Source organism: Musca domestica, unplaced genomic scaffold (assembly GCF_030504385.1).
Source record: "Musca domestica strain aabys unplaced genomic scaffold, Musca_domestica.polishedcontigs.V.1.1 57, whole genome shotgun sequence".
Taxonomy (NCBI): domain Eukaryota; kingdom Metazoa; phylum Arthropoda; class Insecta; order Diptera; family Muscidae; genus Musca; species Musca domestica.
In genome coordinates, this window is record NW_026712358.1 from 1,735,602 (window position 1) to 1,759,772 (window position 24,171).

At 31.1% G+C, this 24,171-nt stretch overlaps 2 protein-coding genes and 1 pseudogene across 5 annotated transcripts in view; all 3 read left to right on the top strand.

Moving 5' to 3' along the window:
• The window catches only part of LOC131805502 (dual specificity calcium/calmodulin-dependent 3',5'-cyclic nucleotide phosphodiesterase 1-like), a 126,060-nt gene extending 121,892 nt beyond the window's left edge, over positions 1-4,168 (top strand). For all 4 annotated transcript variants that reach the window (XM_059128707.1, XM_059128708.1, XM_059128709.1 and 1 more), the window contains one exon: positions 78-4,168. In XM_059128707.1, coding sequence (XP_058984690.1) covers positions 78-139 — 62 coding nt within the window. In that variant the 3' untranslated portion in view covers positions 140-4,168. The remainder of the gene's footprint in view (positions 1-77) is intronic.
• A 4,944-nt stretch (positions 4,169-9,112) lies between these two features.
• On the top strand, positions 9,113-13,587 carry LOC131805499 (cyclin-Y-like). The gene is made up of 4 exons (XM_059128702.1): positions 9,113-9,595; positions 10,894-11,849; positions 11,913-12,316; positions 13,033-13,587. Exons 2-3 carry the CDS (start codon positions 11,126-11,128, stop codon positions 12,293-12,295), a joined length of 1,107 nt encoding a protein of 368 aa, XP_058984685.1. The 5' UTR covers positions 9,113-9,595; positions 10,894-11,125; the 3' UTR covers positions 12,296-12,316; positions 13,033-13,587.
• A 3,956-nt stretch (positions 13,588-17,543) lies between these two features.
• Positions 17,544-21,827, top strand: LOC131805481 (homocysteine-responsive endoplasmic reticulum-resident ubiquitin-like domain member 2 protein; annotated as a pseudogene).
• The last annotated feature ends 2,344 nt before the right edge of the window (positions 21,828-24,171 follow it).

Sequence of the window (24,171 nt, forward strand, 5' to 3'; positions counted from 1 at the left end):
CTCAATAAAAAATTCTATTCCGTTTCTGAGATATTTTTTTTCCAAGAACAACAATTAATTCTTACTAATTTTTACAGATGCAGAAGCCAGAGCAGCTGCAGCCGCATTAGAAGAATCTGATAAAAAATCTGAGGACTAAAAACCGGATCATAGACAAACTTAAAGAAACATGATAACCGATACGTCCATCGTATGAACTTTGAAGTTTAAGCAAAAATACATTTGGATGAAAGCTCAAATATATTATTAAAATACAAATTAAGTAATACTAAGTAATACTAAATTCTACAACTTACTAAAAGGACCCTGAAAAGAAAGCCATAAGAACAGCAAGTTATTCAACCTAATTTTACAAAATTGCTATAAGAACTAACTATTAATACATTCACAAAGATAAGTAACCCAAACAAAATAAAAATACATACATATATATTTTAAAAAGATAAACTTATTTACAAAAAAAAAAAAACGTCAAACAAAAACACCACATGATTACGCTTGAATTAAATAAAAAATATATTTAAACATGTGTATGTATTTACCTGTGTATGTTATTTTTTGGAAACAAAGAATTTTGTAAATATTACATAAAAGAAAAATATATATGTACGTGTATGTACACATATTATAAACATTAGAATATACCGCAGAAATAATTATTCGCAGTTATATCAAAGTAATCCTAAGTTGAGATAATCAATTTTTGTTAAGATTTATATCAAATTTTATTCTGCTATGTCTGTTACAGTGAGGTAAACATAAGTTTTTTGTTGGTACAATTTTTTTGTTATTATATAAACATTAAAATAAATTTAGGTCAAAATTGTTAATATTTTTGATTTGTTTAGAGTTATTATTTATTTTTTACGTGTTATTGTATGGAATAATATGTTACACGTTTTTCTTTATATCTCAAAGATTTGTGAAGCACTCCTAAATGTTACACTGGAAAGGGACAACATCTTTTGGTTGGTACTAAAGGCAAACTCTACAGTTATACCCATGGTACAATAACTAATGGTAGAATAAAACTACCTTTAAAATATCACTTTTTTGTGCCCATATTTTGTCAAAACACACACACCACGTGTATATGTGTTCATTGTTTTGAATAAAAGGGGAAGCAATTAAAATGTTGTTCAAATTTAAATGTGGAATAAATTAACCAATTTTTGGAAAAACAATATTGCCTTTCTATTGTGGATTTAAATGTGTGGTATAAGTCCTACCATGGTGTTGTTGTTGTACAACAATTTGAAACAAGAAAAAAATGTTGGTTGTAAATAATATTTACTAATATCATTTGGAAATTACGTTCACCAAATACTGAGTCCCATAACCAAGACCACAAATTAAATATTCCTGTGCATTAAGGGCAAGACTCATTCAGAAAACGTATTTTTTAAATTATATTACTTTCAACAAAACGTCAGCACATGCAGTTATCTATTAATTATACCATAAACCCCAATATGTCACACAGGTTTTGTGTTTTTCTCAATTTAAGAAATGTGAGAAAAAAATTAATATAAACAAATCAATTGTTGCATGTTTTAAAAGCATATTTGACGAAATAAGACTTTAGAACCAAATGTAATCTTGTGGTTCTTCTAGGTTCAACATTCATTCTGGTTGTTCGAGGCTAATAACCTCTTCCTAGCAGAATCAATTATTCGCAACAACTTTTTTTAATGTAACGTTTTTATAAATACTTGAACCAGACCAAAAAAGCAAGATTTCAAAATTACGATTGAACAGGAACACTTTTCACATTATTTATACATATTCTGCAAAGAATAAATTAAAAGCTAAATACTTTGAAAATTGTTGTATTTATTTAATAAAAAATGAATAGGTACACCATAGTACAATAATTAAAAGGTAGGTCAGATAAATCACTTAAATTCAAAAATTTCTTATGATAATCAAATTTAATCGCCCTGTCCTAACTTGTAATGAATGTTTCATGGATACCCACAAGGTACAATAAAAAGGAATTGAATGACTATCTGCTGATTACAATTTTTGGTGAGCGTGCCCAACGTGTGACATTTTTTTTTAACTTGTGTTGATAATAAAATACTTACAATTTCAATTTAAAAATGTTAGCTGAATTTTTTCGGCTGAATTTTTTCGGCATTTCAGAATCTTTTTTTACTGAAGTAGGGATCGAAAAAGTAAATGTTTCATCGTAGTAAGAACAAAATAAAAACATATTACCCCGACTTTCACATATTTAAAAAGTTTAGTTTGCATTTTATATTCAAGACCGAAAAATTTTCGAGCTTAACATTTGGATGCACAATGAATATATTTTTATGAATTAAATGTTTTTTTTTTTAATAAATTCAGTTGGGATACCTTTGTCTTTTTCTTAAATGATATGAAATTTAACATTAATGAATTTTGTTCCAAAGCAACTAATTTTTTTATTTTTTATTGTATATTTTAGTCGTTTTCGTTTTTTTTATTAAAAGATTCGCCATACATAGCATTTGAAAATGCTTACAGCGTCCAATAAAACAATATCACAAGGTTTTAAAATAACTCCTTTTTAAATGCAATTTAATTTAATATATTTATAAGAAGAAGCAAACAATAACATGTGATCCTTTGACTTGTATTTATAAGAAGAAGAAGCAAACAATAACATGTTATCCTTTGGCTTGCAAAATAATGATTTCTGTGCGTATAATATGTGTAAAATATATTAACCCAAGCACACTGTGTATAAAGCAAGAAAGGAAAACAAAACAACAATAAATTGACATATACATGCCTAACTATTAAAACATACACTGAAAGTGATTTCCACAATGAAAATGTACCTAAAAACTGATTGTCTTTATTCTATTCTACAACAATTGTAAATAAGTTTGACTGTCTTTGCCTCTATCTATGCTAAACTTGGATTATTTTTCTGTTTTTTTTTTTTTTTTTTTAATAAAGAACAATTTTATTTGTTATTGCAAATTTCCCCTTCTCGAATCTTAACTATTTAATTAGGAAACTGAAAAGAACAAAAATACAATACTACATGCTAAGAAAACTATTTATTATATAGCCTATAACTCTATTTACTATTACAAAATGGAATGAATGAAAGAATGAAAGAAAAATCGAGGATTGTTATTTATTTTTATACAATTTTTGAATCAGATTTATAGGTTGGTTGGTCGTATGAATGAATGTGTCGAAGAATGAATTTTTTGTTACAAACTGGTTATGTTGATCCTTTGGTTTTTACAGTTATCAACTCAATTGAGAATACACACAAAGTGTTTAGAAATAAAAACGTTTTTTAAAATGTCTGATAGCGGGACCAGTCTTTTAAGGTTTACCATTGCTCTGAACAATCTATCTAAACTTTATTTCTGTTAAATTGACCATTCTTTTCAGTATATTGGAGTAGGAACGTATTTCGCAGGCCGAAAACGCCACAAACATTTATGTAGTAAACATTAAATAAAATTAGACAAACTCACATTTTACGATCAAATAGAAAGAATATAATAGGAGTAAAACAAACATTGGAATAATGTTTATTTATTTCCTAATGTTTTTCGAACCCACATTCAGTTTCAATCAGAGCAATGGTAAATATACTTAGCAGTAAGGTACCATAATATCAGCTGAAATTGGGATCATAGCTTTATTAAGGTAGTAAAAACAAATGAAATACACACTCGATTTAAACTATATTTAAAAAATAATACATACATATATGTATTGCAAAACATTACCAACAACACAGCATCAAATATAACTAATATAAAACAAATATCTACTACAATTTATTTTAAAAAGAAGAAAAACAAAACAAACAACAACACTGCACGTAACATCCTACTGAACAATGGATGGACAGAACTATATTGGATATATTAATACAATAATAGCAAAACCATCAACAAATAATATTGGTTTTACAAGCAAACAAAAACAAAACAGAACATTGACGACCCATGAGATATGCAAATGGTTAAAGATTATTTAAATTGAAAACACAAGATTCCTGTATACTCTTGTTTGTCGATATTTTCAATTGACGTATATAAATACTTAAAGTAACAATTTTCGTGAAAAACATTCCCGATTGTCCAAGATCCCAGAGGATGCTATATGATGAGAAAGAAATCTTTTATAAGTCCTGCAAGGCTTAATATTTCCCAATCGATGAAAATTGAAACCTTCGCTTTTAGTTTAGGTTCTATATCCGATCACCGAAATTCCGTCTACGAGGAAGAATAAGATTAATAATTCTAATTTGTTAGTTCGATGGAAAATTCAAAGTGCCAAATGACCCTGCAAGAAGCTAATAGCTTTGCCATTTTTTTGGCAATTTTCAATTCAAGATTTGAAATAGCAATTGTTGTCTTACTTGTCAAGTACACAAGTCAATGGAGAAAGTTGTCGGTTGGTCAGCACATTTAATAGTGGGTGGATGCGAGAAGCTAATAGCTTTGCCATTTTTTTTTGCAATTTTCAATTCAAGATTTGAAATAGCAATTGTTGTCTTACTTGTCAAGCACACAAGTCAATGGAGAAAGTTGTCGGTTGGTCAGCACTCGTTACAATTTGTTTAATTTAATCTGATTCTAGTCGAATTCGATAGACTGCATTTGTCTCGTGTTCTTTTTCGAGTGTTTAAGAACAACTGAGTATAAGCATTCATAATATGATATTGTTTTCATTACAAATGATTCATTAATGTCAGCTATAGAAGAAATTCGCTGTCGTAGTTCCCAGAATAAATATTAGCTTCTTCGTAATGAGAAAAGTAAATATCCATCTTAATTAAAAAAATAGCGTCGTGAATTCCAACTTGACAAAAAATATATCTTTTTTCACTGATAAAAAGAATGACATTTTTGATACCCCTATAACAGCCACATTATTACATTAAAAACAAACAGGGTAAGCTATTTTTATTCTGATTATAGAGCCACCGATTTTTTATTCTTTTTTTATTTCATATTCAGGAAATGTTAAAAAAACTCGCCGACAAACATTTGTATGCATAATAAAAACCAATTGAGGAAAGCGCATCCAAAATATTAAACCATCTTTAACATTTGTCCATCTGTCCTCCAATACTTTTTTATTTCTCTGCACTCAGTGCCTCTACGACTGTGAAAATAATAAGAAAAATAAAAAAACTGTTGAATACCTATTCCAACATAAACAAGAACAACAAAATCGCTACTTTGAATATTTTTGTGCCGTTCCAAACTTACACTTTGTAATAATTGTTGATTTTTGATTCTTTAAAACTTCTACAAGCAACACTAAAATCTATCAATTTTATTTTTTGCTCTGTTGACGCATATCGTTACTTTATATTTAAAGCAAATTAAAGAAAATAAATATAAATTGAATGCATAATGAAACATGTTGCAATAAATATTAATTAATATTCAAGTAATCTGTAGCATACACAAAAGCAAACAATGTAATGTGTAGTTTTAGTAGAAAACTATTAGTTTAAAATAAGCTTAATTTAAATTATAAAATGCTGCTGCTGCAAAAAAATAAACAAAGACAGCAACTAGATTACAAAATGACAAAATTAAAAAAAAATAAAAATAAAAATAAATACATTGAAAAGAAAGCAATCATTTAAAATTAGTTGGTTTATGAATAACAGCAACAACAAGGAAACAAACTAGATTATATTAAAGTAAATACAAACATTATATATAATAAAAAAAGAAGAAAAATAACAAATATTTAAAAAATAAAAAATATACATATACACTAACAATGTAGAAATAATCCTATAATGACACAAAATAGTATACATGTATGCAAACATAGAAACAAATCAACGCACCTATCAACAACCAAATTTCCTAACCATGTAAAAATTTTCATATCCTCACCTAACGTTTCTCAAGTTTTCATTTTTTTATTTATAAAAAAAGGAAAAATTATTATTTAAGATACTTATAATGTATTTCCACAAATACAACAGAAATCACATTTGCAGCAACAAACAACAAAAGCTACATTAAGAATTTAATAAACTTATATATTTATTCGAAACTCACCATGACAAAGTGAATCGTTCTACAAATTGCTAATATAAATCATTATTAACAACTGAAATCTCAAAAAAGAATAAAAAGACATTTATTATAACCATATACTTATATATTTACTATACATACATAATAAATCCAAAAGAATAATAAATGAAAATAATAAAACTACTTACTTATAAAATAAAAACAAACGTTGGAAAGACTTTTATTTGACAATTAAAACAAGTTAAAAAAGCAGCTAAGTTCGGCCGGACTGAACATTTAGTATCCTACACCATATCCGAATATCTACAGGTAAAGCCAATTATCTGCCAGAGAAACTGGTGAAAAACGTAGCTAAAATCATCAAAGTACCGAATATTTAGAGGAACTGTTATATGAAAGTTATACGAAGGTGTGGACCTGTATGGGCAATTTTAAAATTAAAATGAATCTACCTACTTTAATTTGTTCAGAATCTATAGCGATTTTCACAGACGGACTTATCAAGAATATATATGCTAATACAATTTATATTTCGAGGTGATACAAACTGATTGACAAATTTAATATACCCTCCATACTCTGGTGAAAGGTATAAAACTAATATTGTCAAACTGTAGCTTAATTTTCAAAACGCAAATCAACTGGAAAAAATCAATGACTTAAAATTAGTCTTTAACTTAAGATGACACACTGACTATAAAAGCAGACCGTAATCAGACCCAAGTTGAATAGTTATGGCAAAGAAGATTCAATTTAGAATATCACAAAAAATCTTTTACTGATGATTTTCGGAGTGACAACGAAAAGTTAATTTTGATTATTTGCGCATCACGTAATTTACAGTTATATTTTATTCTGGAATATATGAAATATTCTTCAGTTGTTGATATTTTTAATACTTTAGGATTGAGTGACTTCAATATTTGCACTCATTCCCCTGAAACAACATAGACGACATTATGCGTATGGTAATTTTTTTATATGAACAGGTTTCTTATAAAATTCTATGTAGTTAGAATTACAACATACAAATTGTATGAATCTGAATTAGATATCACGAACATTAAGAATATTTAGTGCTGAACGGATCCATGTAAAAACACTTTAGTGGAACAATCGAGAATTTTTGAAACCAAAATTGATTGCAGAGTTTTGACATTCTACTAGAATATTTTCAACTTTGATAAGCTGACCACAGAAAGCATTGTATTTTCTAGGGATATGAAATCGAGTATTTATCTGATGCCCAAATTGATTGCAGAGTGATGACATTCTACTAGAATATGTTCAACGTTCATAAGCGCACCACAGATCGAACATCGAGCTGGAATTGTATTTTCAAAATAGTAGCGAGTGTTAAATAAGCATTTGCCAATCCTGAGTCGGGCTAGAAAAATACAATCGGATCTACATAAATCTGGATTTAAGTTAATCCTTGGACGAAGACTGTCAATATTGTAAGACGAAATGAAAACAGGGCGTCTCTGCTATATGAGTACTAATCTTATCTTATCGGCGAAAACGACGATCTTACACTGTCATATCAGTTTAGAATCTTCTTTTGTTTTGGAGGGTCTTTATATATTGTTTGGCTTGGACTATGGCCCTTTTTACAGCACCCAGTTCCGCTGTGAATATACCTGTATAGTTTGACAGTAACATTTACTAAGAAGTTACAAAAAAAAATACGACTTTCTCCATAGACAAATGAAAATATAGACAACGAAATGCTCTCACTGTTTATCTTCGAAAAAAATCGAATCAGCAGATGTCGTCTATATCGTTTCAGGGGTTTGAGTGGGAATATTGAAGTCACTCAATTCTAAAACGTTAAAAATAACAAAAACTGTAGGATATTTGTCAGTTGGAAATTGTTTCATAATAAAATAAATGTGAAAATTACGAGATGACATCAAAAAATTCCGGAATAATAAAGTGAAATTCTTGAAAAACGATGAAATGTGTTTTCGAAGTCGAGTGGCTTGAACGCGTAAATGAGCATGTTGACTATGCAAAACATGATGAGAGCCACCTGGAAAAAAAGACTAAACTAAATTTTCGTTGTCTATATCTTAATTTGTATATGCTTTCTCTCGAGAGAGAGAAAATGCAAAAAATAAACGGACGGCATTTCGAATTTTTTCGAACATTTGTAAGGTAACAGCTGCTCGCTAAAAACAACTTTGGAGCAAATCTTAACAACATAAATATGTTTATGCAGTTTATTGTTTTTATATTTTCATTACGAAAAATTAATAATAACCGTCTGCAACAAATATCTATTTTTCCTGGATCTCCAAATGATATAAGCGTGGGTGATGGTGTTCTCCTAAGTGAACCAAATATCTCATCATCCACTCTTTATTTTTTGTTTTCATCTTTACTTACGTTTTATTTATCCATTTTTGTTGATAAATTCAAGAGCTTTTTCCTTCAGAAATAGATTGTTTACAAAAGAACTGAGTATTGAACAGTTGCTGTTACTGGATAATTCTTACTGGGGAAATTTTCCCAGTAAAAAAATACTTACTATAGCTCTGTTCCAGAACCTGCCAGAATCTACAAGTTTTGAAATTTTTTTCGTTATCATTAAGGGAAATTCGTTTATAGTAGTAAAAACTTTAATATTCATGCAGTTCTGGAACAGACCAAATTTATTTTGCCCCTTATAATACATTGGAAGAGGTATCACTTTCCTTGCAGAAGGTCACCAATGTGAATAATCACTATATAATTTTTATAATGAATAATTATGTATATGTTACAAAACATCAGATGAGCGGCATTTATATCCTCCTAAGGGTGTATTTAAACGCACTAGGTTAACCCAATGAATCTATTATAAATGAGTGTTAGGAAGATAAAGTCATGCAATCATGTGATTGTTTTTCGACGGGATTGAATAATTTTTTGATTAATCAACTAAATGTATTAAATCCAGAGGGGCTAGCACTCAGTTCTGTAAACGTATCTTAAATTTTAAGTGCTGCCAGTAAGTTTAATAATCGATAATCGCAAATCCGATTATTATTATAGTTGGCAATGCGATCTGCGATGTATTTTGCGAATGTTATCGACTTTTCATCGCTAATTTGACACCGCTAGAATCGAAGAAAAAATACCAAAGACAAAATAAGCGAAGAATAGTTTTTCAACGAGAATTTTCAAAAAATAACTAAATTATTGTATAAAACGCCATGAGTAGTCGGTAATATCAAAGGCATATATTATGGCTCGATATAAATCTGTGTAAAAAATATAAAGGGGTAATAATCAGTGGGTGTCCGACTTGAGACCATTGAAGAGCTACAACAATCTTAGAAAACAAACTGTAAATGTTACAACCTACAAGGCTGGATTATTACCAAGAAGCTGTTTTTCATTGAGAGAAACATCGTCTAGTTGTTGAGTTCTGCAATTTTTAAATATTCTACACTCCTCCGCCAAATAATCATATTCTAGTACCGTTCAGACGCCCCACCCCCACCCAAATAATAAATACATATGTACATAGGCGACGGCGACGTTGGGTTAAGCCTACAAGCGATGACAAAATTTGGTGACTGGTAAGTTTCACATGTTCTTTTTCCAGCGAATTGCAAATTTCTCTAATGATATTGTGTTCAGGTTTTCTGCTCTACGTGGTACCCCATGAATAAATATTTGTTTAATTCCATTATTTAATTATGAAATTCTTATCAAATTTGTTAGTGCCAGCCATTTGTTGATCTTGTTATGTACACACTCTAAGACAAGGTCTCAGTACAACACGTATTCTGCCGCTGTTACGTTCATTCAAAAGAAAGGAGTTTAGGGAGGCTTAAGTATATGCTTGTTCTATCTTTATAAAAATTGGTTAATCAATTGGTACATTGATATCATGGCTTTCGATCCATTTCAATCTTCTAATGACAGTCACGTCTGCCTGCACAGAGGACTGCCTCCTAAAACAACTAATATTTATATTTGAGCAGAATAAATGTAACTTAAAATTCTGCAGTAACTGCAGCTATTTGCGTGGCCGCAACTGTTCTGTTGCTTTTCACATATTGTTAATGTAAGTGTGCAATGTTGACCTAACTTTGCTGGTACTTGGTTTCTCTGTTCTTTCTCTTTTGTGTCTGCATCTGTGCATCTTAAAACATCTGATCACAAGTGGGTGAACGGTTGGAGTAGCAGATTATATATTGTAAGTGTTGCTGTCTCCAGCATATAAAGGAAATGCCATAAAAAGTAGGTAGTCGGCGAGTCTTTTAAAATTAATTGTGTGGCTGTGTGTAGCTGCTACTGTTTACAAGTATGGTCGCCGAGTAAACCATTCAAACTGTATAAAGTTATCTCCATTCATGTAAACATATTCTATGACGCCAGTGGTTCAGCAGAATGTCGCTAAGTCCATTTGTATCAATATACAGTTATTTAAATTATCGGTTGATTGTAATTATGAGGAGCGAATGCTACTTATGGGGTTCCTTTAAATAGCTGTCTTTGATAAGATCTTTAAAAAATGTATGAACAAAGTCATAAAACTTGTTAAGCTTGCATAAGGATACGTATTCACTCTTTGTAACGTTAAACTCTATAACTCGGATAAGAGATTGGTGGCATATTAAACTCGTAATACTGTTTGGTTCACACAAATAAATAGGAAACTACGGAAATACAGGGATTGGTTGTAGTAAAAAAAATATATCTTTACAAAAAGGTTGAGAATGTCAAACGTAGTATGAAATACGAAGGAACAAAATACTATGGTTTAAAGTAGTTGCAGTATATTTATATTAATATTTTGGACCTAACTAATATTCCTTGCATGTTTATATTTATTTTAAAATGTAATAATTATTATTCTACTGTTTTTTAGAACCACTAATCACGTGTGAATAAAGAGAAGACTCCACGTATATGTCCAGTGGAATTCGTTGACATCAAAAAAGAGAACAAGAAAGACATTGATTGCATTTATTAGTCCAGAATACTTCTATTAAGATATAACTTTAAAAAGAAAATCGAAAACTTATTTAAATCCTTAGTATTACGAACACATCTGAAATACTACCACAACAACTACATAAAGCTACAGATTACGCATTAAAATGGGTAATAAAAATTCATGTTGTGCCTACTCGAGTCCACAATCGGACCGAAAGTCCAAAGATATACCGCCCGTCTATGAGGAACGTCATCATATACACCAACACACCTCGCAACATCATCTAACAGATAGTGTAGTTCACACAGCATCTACCGCTGCCATACACCACAATCCAGAAATGGTGGACAATTCACAAACTCTACAGCATATATCAGAACGCGAGGCGACAGAGGGAGAAGAAGACCCTTCTGTTGACCCTACCGCAGCCACAATGTTTCTCGAACGTTCAAAAGTGGAAAACGGGGGCATTACACGCAAACGATCTCAGCACCAAATAGCACAGCACAATTCTTCCGGTGGCTTGAAAAAGTCTTCTTCGTGTTCCACGATATACTTGGATGACAGTACAGTGTCCCAACCGAATTTAAAGAACACCGTCAAATGTGTTTCTCTAGCCATTTATTATCACATAAAAAATCGTCAATTTGACAGACGTCTAGATATTTTTGACGAGAAACTACATCCCCTGACACATGATCCCGTTCCCAATGATTATGATTCGCACAATCCCGAACACAGACAAATATATAAGTTTGTACGTACTCTATTCAATGCGGCCCAGTTAACTGCTGAGTGTGCCATCATAACTCTAGTCTATTTGGAACGTCTGTTAACTTATGCAGAACTGGATATAGCTCCTTGCAATTGGAAGCGCATGGTTTTGGGTATGCATCTAAAGTGTGCTTCACATTTTTTGTTTACTTATTTTACTTCCATTTTCGTTTTAGGCGCCATTCTGCTGGCCTCCAAGGTATGGGATGATCAAGCGGTATGGAACGTAGACTACTGTCAAATCCTTAAAGACATTACAGTCGAGGATATGAATGAGCTGGAAAGGCAATTCTTAGAACTTTTGCAATTTAACATCAATGTTCCATCATCAGTATATGCCAAGTACTACTTTGACTTGCGAACTCTGGCCGAAGCCAATGAACTGTCATTCCCCACTGAGCCTCTGTCCAAAGAGAGGGCACAGAAACTGGAAGCAATGTCACGAGTAATGCAAGATAAGGTTACTGCAGAAGCTTTGAAGAATGGCATTAAGAAATGGTCGTCTATGGACAACATAAGCCAAGGTGGACCTAGGCGTAGTGTAGCTATATTATCGTGATTTTTATTAGCCTATTAAGATGTAAGTATAATGCAATAAAAAAGCCCGAATCTATGTATATTAATTGTAACATTATAGTTCATTGTACACTTCACTGTAATCTAGAATTGAGATCTAAATATCTCTAGGACTAGTGGAATATTTTTACAATACAAAAACATATGTTATTTTCTGAATATTTCCGTCAGGCCTGTAGAGCTGTATATGTGTTGGCTCCAGTATTTCCACAACATGACAATTTTTCTGTCAATTTGTATTAAAACCTTTTAAGGACTGAGTTGTTATTAGAACCCTTAACGGTCGGCAGACTGTAAGCGGAGTGCATCAAATTGTTATTATGTAGTCTGACATAGTTATTTAGTTTATCCATAATCATAAAATGATCTGATATGGACACAATGTTATGGCCTGTTAATTGTTCGATTGAAAAATTTGAAACTTGCTCTCCAGACAGACTGACAGCTTCTTCCACAGCAAAATGGGGCCAATTTGTAACAATATAAAATTATATATGCACACAAAATGAGCTGATCCCTTTAAAGGGTAATGCTATGTGATATATGTCCAATCACGATAAATTTAACTATTAGTGATAATGAAAGTGGTATGAGATTCTCAATGTGTTTTTGCAAAAAAAGAAAAAATAAATATAATATCTTATTTCATACTTGCAATTTTATTCTTCAAATAATACAATTTTTAACATTGTTTAATCTTACCTTATATTTATTTTACAGGTTCGACAATGGTTTTGATGCAACATTTGAGGTTTGCAAACTATTTGAAAATGAAACGGAAACTAATTGCCAAAATTAAATATTCTTTTTTGTGTGCACATAACAATTTTCTTCGATATTAAAGCGTTTGCTTAGCAAAATGCTGCTGAACACAAAACTGAATATTATTAATACGTATTAATTCAATAGCGAAACGTTTTAAAGTAGAGAAGTACACATGAAATTACTATCAAATACAAAGAACTCCAATTATCAGCTACTACAACTGAACAACAAACGCAATTTTGAAACTAGATTTTAAACCCCAAAATAAACGAAACTAATTCGTTTAAATATTTTTATGGATCATTGATTTGGCTGCTATAAGAAAATAATTAAATTATTAAACCATTTTCTTTTAATGTTTGTTTTTATTTTTATTCTTTTTTTTTTTTGCATGTTAAATATTGTATTTGTATATTGAACAGATAAACTAAAGCAAAACTTTTGTAATGAATTTATGTGATGTTTAATTTATGTTTAATTAAATTTCTGAAACTTCCTCTTGTTTATAAATATGTTTTTATTGTATTGCAATTTTATACTGTAAGAATCCGGATTCCTTAAATAAACGAATGGATTAGAAGGTATAGGAATATGTAGAAATACAATGGCGTAGTAGGTATGTGACAATAGAAAATTGCAAACATTTTAACTATGATATGAAGTTGATACACGAGTATAAGTTTATTTTAAACTTACAACCAGCGTGATAAACAAAAAAATTTACGCCGTTGCAATAGGAATGATAAAATTTAATTTTAAACTGCTTAAGGATTACTAACTATAAAAGGTGACACAAGAATTTTAAATACCAAATACTGATATAAAGCCAGATATAAACGACCAGGAGCATTATGTGAAGTACGTAGAAGCACGTTTGTAGTCTTAGTTTTTTAAACTTCCGGAAGTGGAATATATTGAAGAGATAACAATGGGAGAAGCCAATAACTTGTAAGTGGTAATCACAATAATTACCCAATTGTCAAAAACATATAATTTTATATTTTTTATACATAATTCTAGCAACAAATACAAGACGTTTTATTGCGCGACATGATGATACGTTGTAGATAATTTTTGTTTACTTTTTTCCAAATTTTCGTTTTGTTCTAACTAAGCACTAATTTCATACGTACATATGTACTATGTCGTCAAAATATCCATCATTGTAAGTCATAAGTAATAAATCAAATCTTGCATACTGCATACCCGACGTAATTTACGTATTCAATAAATTTAAATATTTTACAATGAAAACAAAACAATAAATAATATAAAACAAAAATCAATTTCAAATATCAACAAAGTTGTTTGATTTACTAAATGGGTGGAATTTTAAATACCTATTGAAATAAACTTAAAAAGTGGGGTGGTTCGAAATCGATGTCAATTTTTTGGCGGATCTCCCTTATAAAACTTTATTTTGCCAATGGGGCTTCATGTTATGGAAATCTCGATTTTTTAATATTTGGCCATCAAATTAAAAATCGTCCTCTCTCATGGCACAATTGCAAAAGTAGAACAAATCTCCCTCCTAAATACAATGTTGTCTGTCAAACCATATTCACAATTAATACATGTTCATGTATTGCTGTAAATAAAAAGTAAAATAATGTCAAATTATTTTAAATTCAGTTCCAAAAGAAATTCAAATTTTCGACGTTAACGGCCAACAAATTGTACAATTTTGGGATAAGGGGATATAGTGTTACTATATAAGGTTTAATTTTGAAGAATAACTCATTCATTCATTCACTCATGTTTTGTGGACTTTCCAATGCAAGAATTTTGTTAAAAAAAATGGAAAATAATCAAGACCAATTTTTGCATGTGTAAATTTGACACTATACGACTCAGGTACAGAGTTGCATTTTTCCTAGTTTCTTGTAGTTGAGCAACCAAACCTACAGATGTGGCGATTTGGACAAAGAAAATAACAAAAATTGCAGAAGTGGGATGGATTCTTGTTCTGTGAAAATATAAAAGAAAAAATGTTTCCTTTGTACAATTTCTCTTTTTTATAAAAAATTTATTAGGTGTGTCTGGTTACCCTCAAATTTATAACAATTGTTGGAAATTGTTACTGGAAGTCGTCTGTTAACAAAAGATCAGCGACTTGGCAGTTCTTTCGCTGAAAGTTTGCAAATTTTTGCTGGACCAATTTCTTCTTGCAATCACTTGCAACTCTTATTCTCCTTCCGGACATTTTAAAACATATTTATTTTGAAAAACGCAAGCACAATTTTTTTGTTTTTCGATTCATTTTTAATTTTTGTGTTCTTAATTTCTTTTATTTGCGGATAGATTGAATATATATTTTTAAAAATAAATAAATATATATTAGAAACTTAAAATTCTATCACACAAAAATTAAGAAACTGATTATATAAATTGTTGTTCCCTTTTGTTATAAACATGGTAAAACTAAGAAGGTAAAGTCATTTTAAATAAGCATTCCCATCTCTGCATTTTCCGTAACTTACCTTGTCAAATTTCACTGTATAAAAATAGGTTCCCATCTCTGATTTGTGTGTATACAATGGATTTGTAAATATAAATTTTGACAATGTTGCCAAATGAATAATTAAAAAAAATGTTATATGATTGGATGACTTTACCTTTTTATTCTACCATGGTTATAAATGTTTAATTCCCAGGCATCTTGAATTTTTTGAATTTCTTTTGAAATCAAAATACTAAGTTTGTTGTCAATATAGTTTTCTTGGCCGACCTCATTGCTCAAGTATAAGGTCCCCTGCCAAACGACCTGACTACCAAATGCAATGTCAAAATTATTGTGATTGTAATCAAAGAGCAAAAGATAAACTAATAGCCAACAAAATGTAAGTAAATTTTTAAGCTTCGTAAAATTACAGAAATACAGCCTTCGCTATTTAACTCATTTTAAAAAAGAGAAAAAAATTGAAAAATATGGAAAAAACTTGTTGTACATAACTTTTAATGAGTCTGTTCTACCTTCTTATTGTGCCATGGTAAGAATCAGAATAGTATTCCTTGTTGTTACCATGGTACAATAAAAAGGTAAGGTAGAGCTATCAGCTGTTTACAATTTTTGTCTAAGTGTGCCCGACTTCTGCCATTTTTTTGTATGTATTTATTGTTTTGAAAATGATAAATAATTTTTCCAAAACCAATAATTGGAAGACATGTACATTGCGGCTCGCATATTAAAGTTATCAACCAGCCATGAAATTGAAAGACTGAACAGTTTGGATCATGTTTTTGAGAGAAAATCTGGTCATTTCATTCATTGTTCGCGCTATTTGACTCATTAAAATATGAGGGAAAGTATGAAAAAACAAAAATATAAAATTTTGAATGAGTTTGACAGAAAGCGGGCATAGCCTCAGGGCTGTATTTCTTTAGTTTTACGAAGCTGTTCTACCTCCTTATTGTACCATGGTTGGTACTACCAGAATTATAAAGTACAGTAAATGTATTTGTGGTCTTAATCCGGGTAGATATTTTGTATGTAAACGTACTTTAATATTGACCATAACTATCCGTACTATTTCAAGTTCGTCTTAACAATTGTCATGAAACAATAGAGATGCCATATTATTGAATATACAAGATACGAGGAGACAAACTACAATTTAAATCCGTTTTTGCCGTTCTCATGATGTGTTTTGTGTGTGGAGTCAGATGAAATTCAATTATTTTTATTAAATTTTTAATTTTACAAGGTCCTCACATCATATTTTTGTATTTGTAAAGAACACCAATACAGCTGCATTTATAATTACACGTCATATAAATTTTTACATGCATGCAGAAAAAGTAGCCAATCGCATGTTTACAAATGGTCAAAAGAATGTAGGGATTCAAAACCAAAACAACTGTAAAACCCGTGTTGTCCGTAAATACCCTGATTCCCATAAAAAACATGAATAATTGGTATTCGGGACCTTCTTTGTATAAAATAAATAAATAAAACAAAAAAATCCAGCTATTTTGATCTCTATATGTCAAAGAACTTTGCTGCGCCCATCATCAATTTTTGGACGATTTTTTATATTTTCGTAGTTAACATTTTCATTCAGTAAATAAGTCCACAATAACCTTCCGAAAAAAATTAAAGAATATTGACAAATGGCACTAAAAATCAGCTGTGCTCTTGGTATAGTACATGGTAGAAGAATATAGGTAGACGCGTCGACACATCTGCTGGGACAATGAACTGTCAAACCAATTTTGGAATTGAAAATGTTGAATGAAAAGTTATTTAAATTTGTAAAAATTGTTGAAAAACGCGAATTATAATAGCCTCCGAATGACGTAGTATAAGAAAACAAATAAAATTCTACTTATATTTGAAAAAACATTTAAATTTTTTTGACATATCAATGCTCCCAAGCGTTGATGCATCTACCTGTATTCTTCTGCCATGGTATAGTAGACCGGTTGAGAGAAATTTGTCTAATTTGGAAACTCTACCGAGTCAATCATTTATATGCGTATGTGTGCCGATGGGGAGGATATTTTTCGGTGTAATATAAAAGTTGAATGTGTTCATTAAACTTGGATCCGTCAAGACACAAGGCTTACTAGATAAGAATTGCTGCATTAATTGCAATAAATTAAACTAAAAAGTGTAAATAAATTGATATCAAAGTTCAACAATCCCCAAATAGATTGGCAACACTAACATGTAGTGAAAATAAAATAAAGAAACGTCAAGTGACAGAGGAAACAAGTGACGGAATTTTTTCATCTTCGCATCGGAACAAAATTTTCCTGTGATTTTAATTGTGTATATGGATAAATACAGACGGAAAATTTAATAATAAACTTTTCGCAATTTGCCGCGACAGTGAAAATATTAGTACGACACGAAAAACTTCGAATACGACAAAATATAAAGAAAATTTGATAACATAACACATAGTACCAGAGGAAAAAAAACAAGAAAGTTGACAGCTAATAGCAGAGGAAGAGTCACAACACTCGCATATACACATTCACGTCAATCAATTTATTTTGAGAACATAACAAGTGATTACCAACAAGAGGGAGTGTGTGGAAGAGCGAGAGAGTGAAACAGAGTGGAAAACTATAAAAACAAAGATAGTAAAAGCAGATTTATTCGACGGAAAAATTTCGTTTTGTCAACTGCGTTAATTAATTTTGTACGGAGTCAGCAAGCGAGCGACTTTATTGGAATACCGTTCTGAGGACAAAAATAAAAACAAAGCTGCGACACAATGGATGACACCAACAATTCATCCTCGGCTGCTTTTCAAGTTGCGGGGTAAATAAATTGCATACATTTACAATACTTTATTGATCATCTTGTGGATATTGAGCACGGTGTAACATTAGTGAACCATCGTTATTCTTAAAAATTTAATAATATTAGATAATATAATGCGATGCACTCAGATAACACTGCAATTTAGTATTTGCCAGTGAAAGTCTTGTTCGTCTGACGTCAAAGTTAACAAAACATTCGTAACTAAAACATGAAATGTCTTTCGAAATATTGCATTAGATAAGTTGTAGCTGTTGTTGGGATTAAGGGTTCAGCGATTGGAATCGCCAACAAATTTATTTTTTAGCAATCAAGTTAATTTTACGAATTGTGAATTGTCCAGGGATGCCATAATATTTTATGTTTGTTGGATATGCTAACAGAATTCGCCAAATCAAAATCTCTTCATCGATTTCTTGTTCAAAATTGGTTCCCGATGTTTACGTTTAGAAAAACATTACTTCATTAGTTTTTTCTTATATACTTGTGTAACTCCGATCCGAAGATTGAAAATACTGGTTAGTAACGAATGTGATGTGATGTATGCCAATCGTTTTTTGTGGACAATTTCACGACGATTACTTTTAGCCGTATTTAATTTTTTTTTGTTCAGATTTTTGTCATCTTTTTTATTTCGAAATTGAGAAATGCTCAAGTTTTGCATTGTTAACTCAACGTAATCACATCTACAGATGGCTCATTAGTGCTACAAGTTGTGGAAAGAGTATTTTAAGCCAATGTAAATATTATTTTTTTTTTTAATTTTTCAGAAGCAAACAAGTAATGGATGTTGCACCCACCAATAAATCACCATCATATGTTAAACTCTTGATTAAAGCTTCCAATCAGCAATATGACGACCAAATAATCGAAAGCGACCTTTCTTGGACGGTAAAGAGACTAAAGTCCCATTTGGCATTGGTTTATCCCAGTAAACCGGTAAGTATTGCAATATATAATTATACTATATAAAAGGTAGGGTATATAATGTTGCAAATTCACAACTTATGCTTTAAAAAACACAATTTTATTGGAAGTATGTTGTAGGCATGCTGAGTAAAAATGAATTGATAATTTGTTTACTGTTTATATTTATTTATTGTATTTAACCAGTTTTATGCATATTGGCGAATAAAACTGGAAGTGTGCATATTATTTTGTTTTGTTTATCACAGCTGTTGTCTTTCCCGTATCTACTAGAAGAAATTTCATGAAGTATATAAACATAGATTGATTTCAATGCATATTCATTTGAAAAGTGTACAAACCATTTTTATAGATCTGGATATGTGTGACCTGTCATTTCAGAAATAGCTTCGGGCCAGAAACGTCGGCTTTAGGCTTCAACATAACATTAGTTCCAATGTAATAAATTATTTTCTTTTGAAAACTAAAGCATTTCTTTACCTAGTATTGTTGTTTATAAAACAAATGACATGTTTGTTTATTCAAGTGTTTTTGTTTTGCTTTTATCAGAAGCTTTCTTATCATTTTTTACACTTGCCGAGAGATCGACAAGTGGCTGTTTTCTATTTGCTAGAATTTCTACGTTTCAATATTCGTTCTCCGCACCGAAAAAGGCACCATAACATTGTGTTTGATAGAAATTAAATGCCAGACGTAATTGCAGGGCTTGAATATCAATGAATCTCGTTAGTCAATAAGTTGACGTATGCTCACATGCAATCAAAACACTGGTATTGTGGGCGATATTTTTGAAGTATAGTTTCTGCTTAGTTTTCTTTTATTGAACTTAATTTTCTTCACATGACTCTAAATATTTTCTATTCCATTTTTTTAGCCTGTGGGAGATCAGAAGTTAATCTACTCTGGTCAATTATTAAATGATAATTTGCAACTGAAGGATGTTATACGCAGCTACAAAGACGTTTATACTCACAATCATATAATTCACTTGGTTTATACACCGAAAAACTTGCCTCCAGTCCCTCCAGCAGCGGCTACCTTGAAAAAATCCAAACCAACTTCGTCAACTTCCCCAGGATCTAACAGCATGCATCTGAAGATGGAATACGTCAGAGGCATACGTCATCTAGTGTTGGTAATACATCTACTAATCAAAATGGAATTCAAAATCAGAGAAATCCTATGGGCTACTATTCTCAATATATGCCGCAATCTACAACTACTAGTGGCGGAGCTGGACCTCCATTGACAGTTCCTGATTATAGCCAATACAATATGCAAGCGCTGGCAATGCAGCAAGCCGCCATGTACACATGGATGCAACAAGTCTACACCCAATATATGGAACAGTGTTTAAGAGCGTAAGTTCAAAACATAATGTAGAAAAGGGTGGAGGTATATAATTTAGAGGGATTAAATTGTAATATCGTTCACCATTCTGGTTGTTTCTTTTATTTTCTCAACCAACACATATTGTTTAATGCAACCGTCGCTCAACCTAGCGGCAGTCCGATGATATTTAACCATCGTATGTCCTTAGAAAACTAGATTTTCGATTTGTTTACATATACACAATATAAGTTATGCATATCAAATGCACTATTTGTACATCATTTCTTTTTGTACGTGTACCATTTCTGTTTTAGGGATCACCAGTAAACTTGGGTATATAACTAGTTTAATTATATCATAATCTATTTCAAAAATTATTTACAGGTCTAACAACTTGAGTGGGACTTCAGACGATGGCAATAGAACAGCACTGCTGCCTTTTTCTGCATTTCCACAAAATCCATTTTTACCCCAATTTCCACAAACTGTGATACATAGCGTGGCTCCAAATGCCACAATGACAGCTAATACGTTGCAGAACAACAACAGCCGGCTCAGGAGCCAGAGCAGCAACCCGCGCAGGCGCAAGTTGCTGCACCCCGGTTTCCCAATATGCCGCAGGAGGAAGCCGATAATAGAGATTGGCTGGACAATATATTTTCAATTACTCGGTTGGCCTTATTTTTGACAATATTGTATTTTAATTCCTCGCCCCTACGTTGTTTAGCTGTGGTCATTATAGCAGGTGGCATATATTTGTAAGTCAAGTTAATGCATTAGAAAGGTAATTCATGGGACTATTAATATAATCTAAACTACATTTCAGATATCACATTGGCGTCTTTCGTTTTCGCCATGAACGGAATAATAACAACTTGAACCGCAATAATAATGCAGTTCAAAATGCTGCCGTCGATCAAATTAGACAAGGAGTTGGTCAGCAGCAACCCCAAGAGAGCAAGCGAATGCAGCACCCGAAAATAATGACAATGAAACAATGGCGATGCTCCGGCCGCAGTGGTTAATAATACTGACCAACCAGCAAATGCTAACAATTCAAATGCAGCAGGCGGAAGTGAAGTTGTTCGCCAATGACAACAATGAATCGATGATTTCCACATGCGCCACATTTGTTGTAACATTTTTCACTTCATTGTTGCCAGAAACACCAGCCATCTAAATGAGATGGTGCAACAACACCACATTATTAATGCTTTAATCCTCAGCATATATTTCCCCACATAGATTATCCTCTAATTTCCACATTAGCCGTTATTGATTGATTGCATTGGACCGATCCCGATAACCCTACATATTTATTGCACATATTTAATTAAGCCTTATGTTTAGAGCCAAACTTTACTTCACTTTGGGAAACTTTATTCGTTCATGTGGACGAAATTAAACTGTTTGTTTTCTCCTTTTCAGTTTATATCAATCTGCATTACAATTAAATTTTTAGTAATACTGTGTATAGAATTTATAAGTGCGAGAAAACTATTATATATGAATGTTATATTTAAATTACTGTTTCCCCTTTTTGTTTCGTGTATACGTGTTTATAATTATATATTTTTCTTAGATTAGTTTAATATAATAGATTGAAAGAAAAAACTCAAAACTACATGTAAAAATATTAATAAAAAACTGAATGTAAAAATCTCACGTTTTTAATTTCAAGCATTAATAACCGCTTTAACTTTCAAAACAAATACAGATATTAAATATTACAAAATTAGAATATTGGCGAAATATTGCATGAATATATATAAAAAGAACATAGAGACCATTACTTCATACGTAAGGGTAGAACACAGAAAGACTGCCTAACTAACACTTACACTTAAACTAGTATACGCTGACACTTGACACAAGAATAGACAATCTAATATGGTACTTGACTTTTAGTTTTTTTTTTTTTATTCACATCCAAAGCACCTATGTTAGACGTGGAACATATTTTACAACATTTATAAATGAGATGGTAATTGGGCTTAAAAATCTAAAGACTGATATTTTATACTTATTTCATTACTATTAGCTAAAGCCTAGACTCGAAAGATTTGTTTTAAGTATATCTTTAAGGAGTCCTCAAAGTTTGTAAAGGATTTTTTTACCAGTGTTGGACGCTCTGTTGCTCGTCTCTATCTGCAGATCATTTAAGCGCAATTTAAGCAAATTATGCAGACTAAAAGTGATTGATGTTTACAAACAATTTGTTTAGTTTTTCGTCTTTTTGATGGATTATCCGTAAAAAAAAACCTTTGACAGCAAGAGAAGATAGGTTGAAACTCGTCTTCGTTGTTAGCCCCGGGCCCTGTTTTATATTACAAATTATTACTCACCCCAATTATGAAAAAAATTCTCATACATTTTGTTCTAATTCCCATTGTTTTGTTGTGGAATAATGTGAATACCTTTGGTAACATTTATCGCTTTGAAATTGCATGGGATTTTTTTTTTTGAAAAAAATGAAAATGTCTAAAATGACATACCATTTCACAGTTATCAGCAAATATAATTTAATGTTCGAAATATCAGCTGATTTTGTTTTTTCCCATAATTTGGTAATAGCAAATCAATGTGAATTGCAATTCCCACGACATTTATTTTGTGAGTGAACTCTTATTCCCTTGTGAATGGGAACTCCCTTTTATTCTGTAATAGGGGTGACTATTAACTTAAAGAAAAAGTTATGTTCACGATACTTAAACTAATTTCATTTGCTGTTAGAATATCTAAAAACTAAAATGGGTTAAAAATAAATTTTAAAATAATGGCAATCGGCCCGAAGAAAACAGTTATTTCTAACCATAAAGACCCCAATGCCGAAATTATTTTTTCCATTATTTATTATAAAAGGAGTTTTGTTTATTAATTAAGATTTCGTGATTGTCAAAGTAAATAGAAGAATGCATGTTTCCGATTTGGTCAAAATAGTTCCATAACATTTTCCCTCAAATCTGTAGCTTTCGTATATCTTTGGAACCAACCTTTATCTTCTATGGTTATATCTATATGCATCAATACACTTTTCCCACCAACTCAAAATAATAAGGATATTATTTGCCGGCTTTCTAAGTGATTTCGGTCCAAATTCATATTTATTTTTATATTTTGCGGAAGGCCTTAGGCACTAGTATCACAACTCAAAGGTCTTAAGCAATTTAGGTTGGGAAATAATGTCTTATGAATTTATGAAAATGGCAGATTTTTGGAAAGAAAGAAAATCCTATGGATTTCACAGGAAAAAATTTTTTAACAAAAATAATAATATTTTTATACCCTCCACCATACATAGTATGGAGATATATTAAGTTCGTCATTCCGTTTGTACTCATCGAAATAATAATTTTAGACCCAACAACATAATATTCTTGATCAGCGTAAATTTTAAGACGATTTAGCCTACTCCAGCTGTTTAATCACGCTACAGTTCAAACGAATACAGACAGTAGTACTTTACCGCCGGAAGAGAGATTTATATACGAGCCCATATAACAGTACCCCTGATATTCTGTATTTTGATGATTTTAGCCACATTTTTCAAGGACTTGTCTGAAATT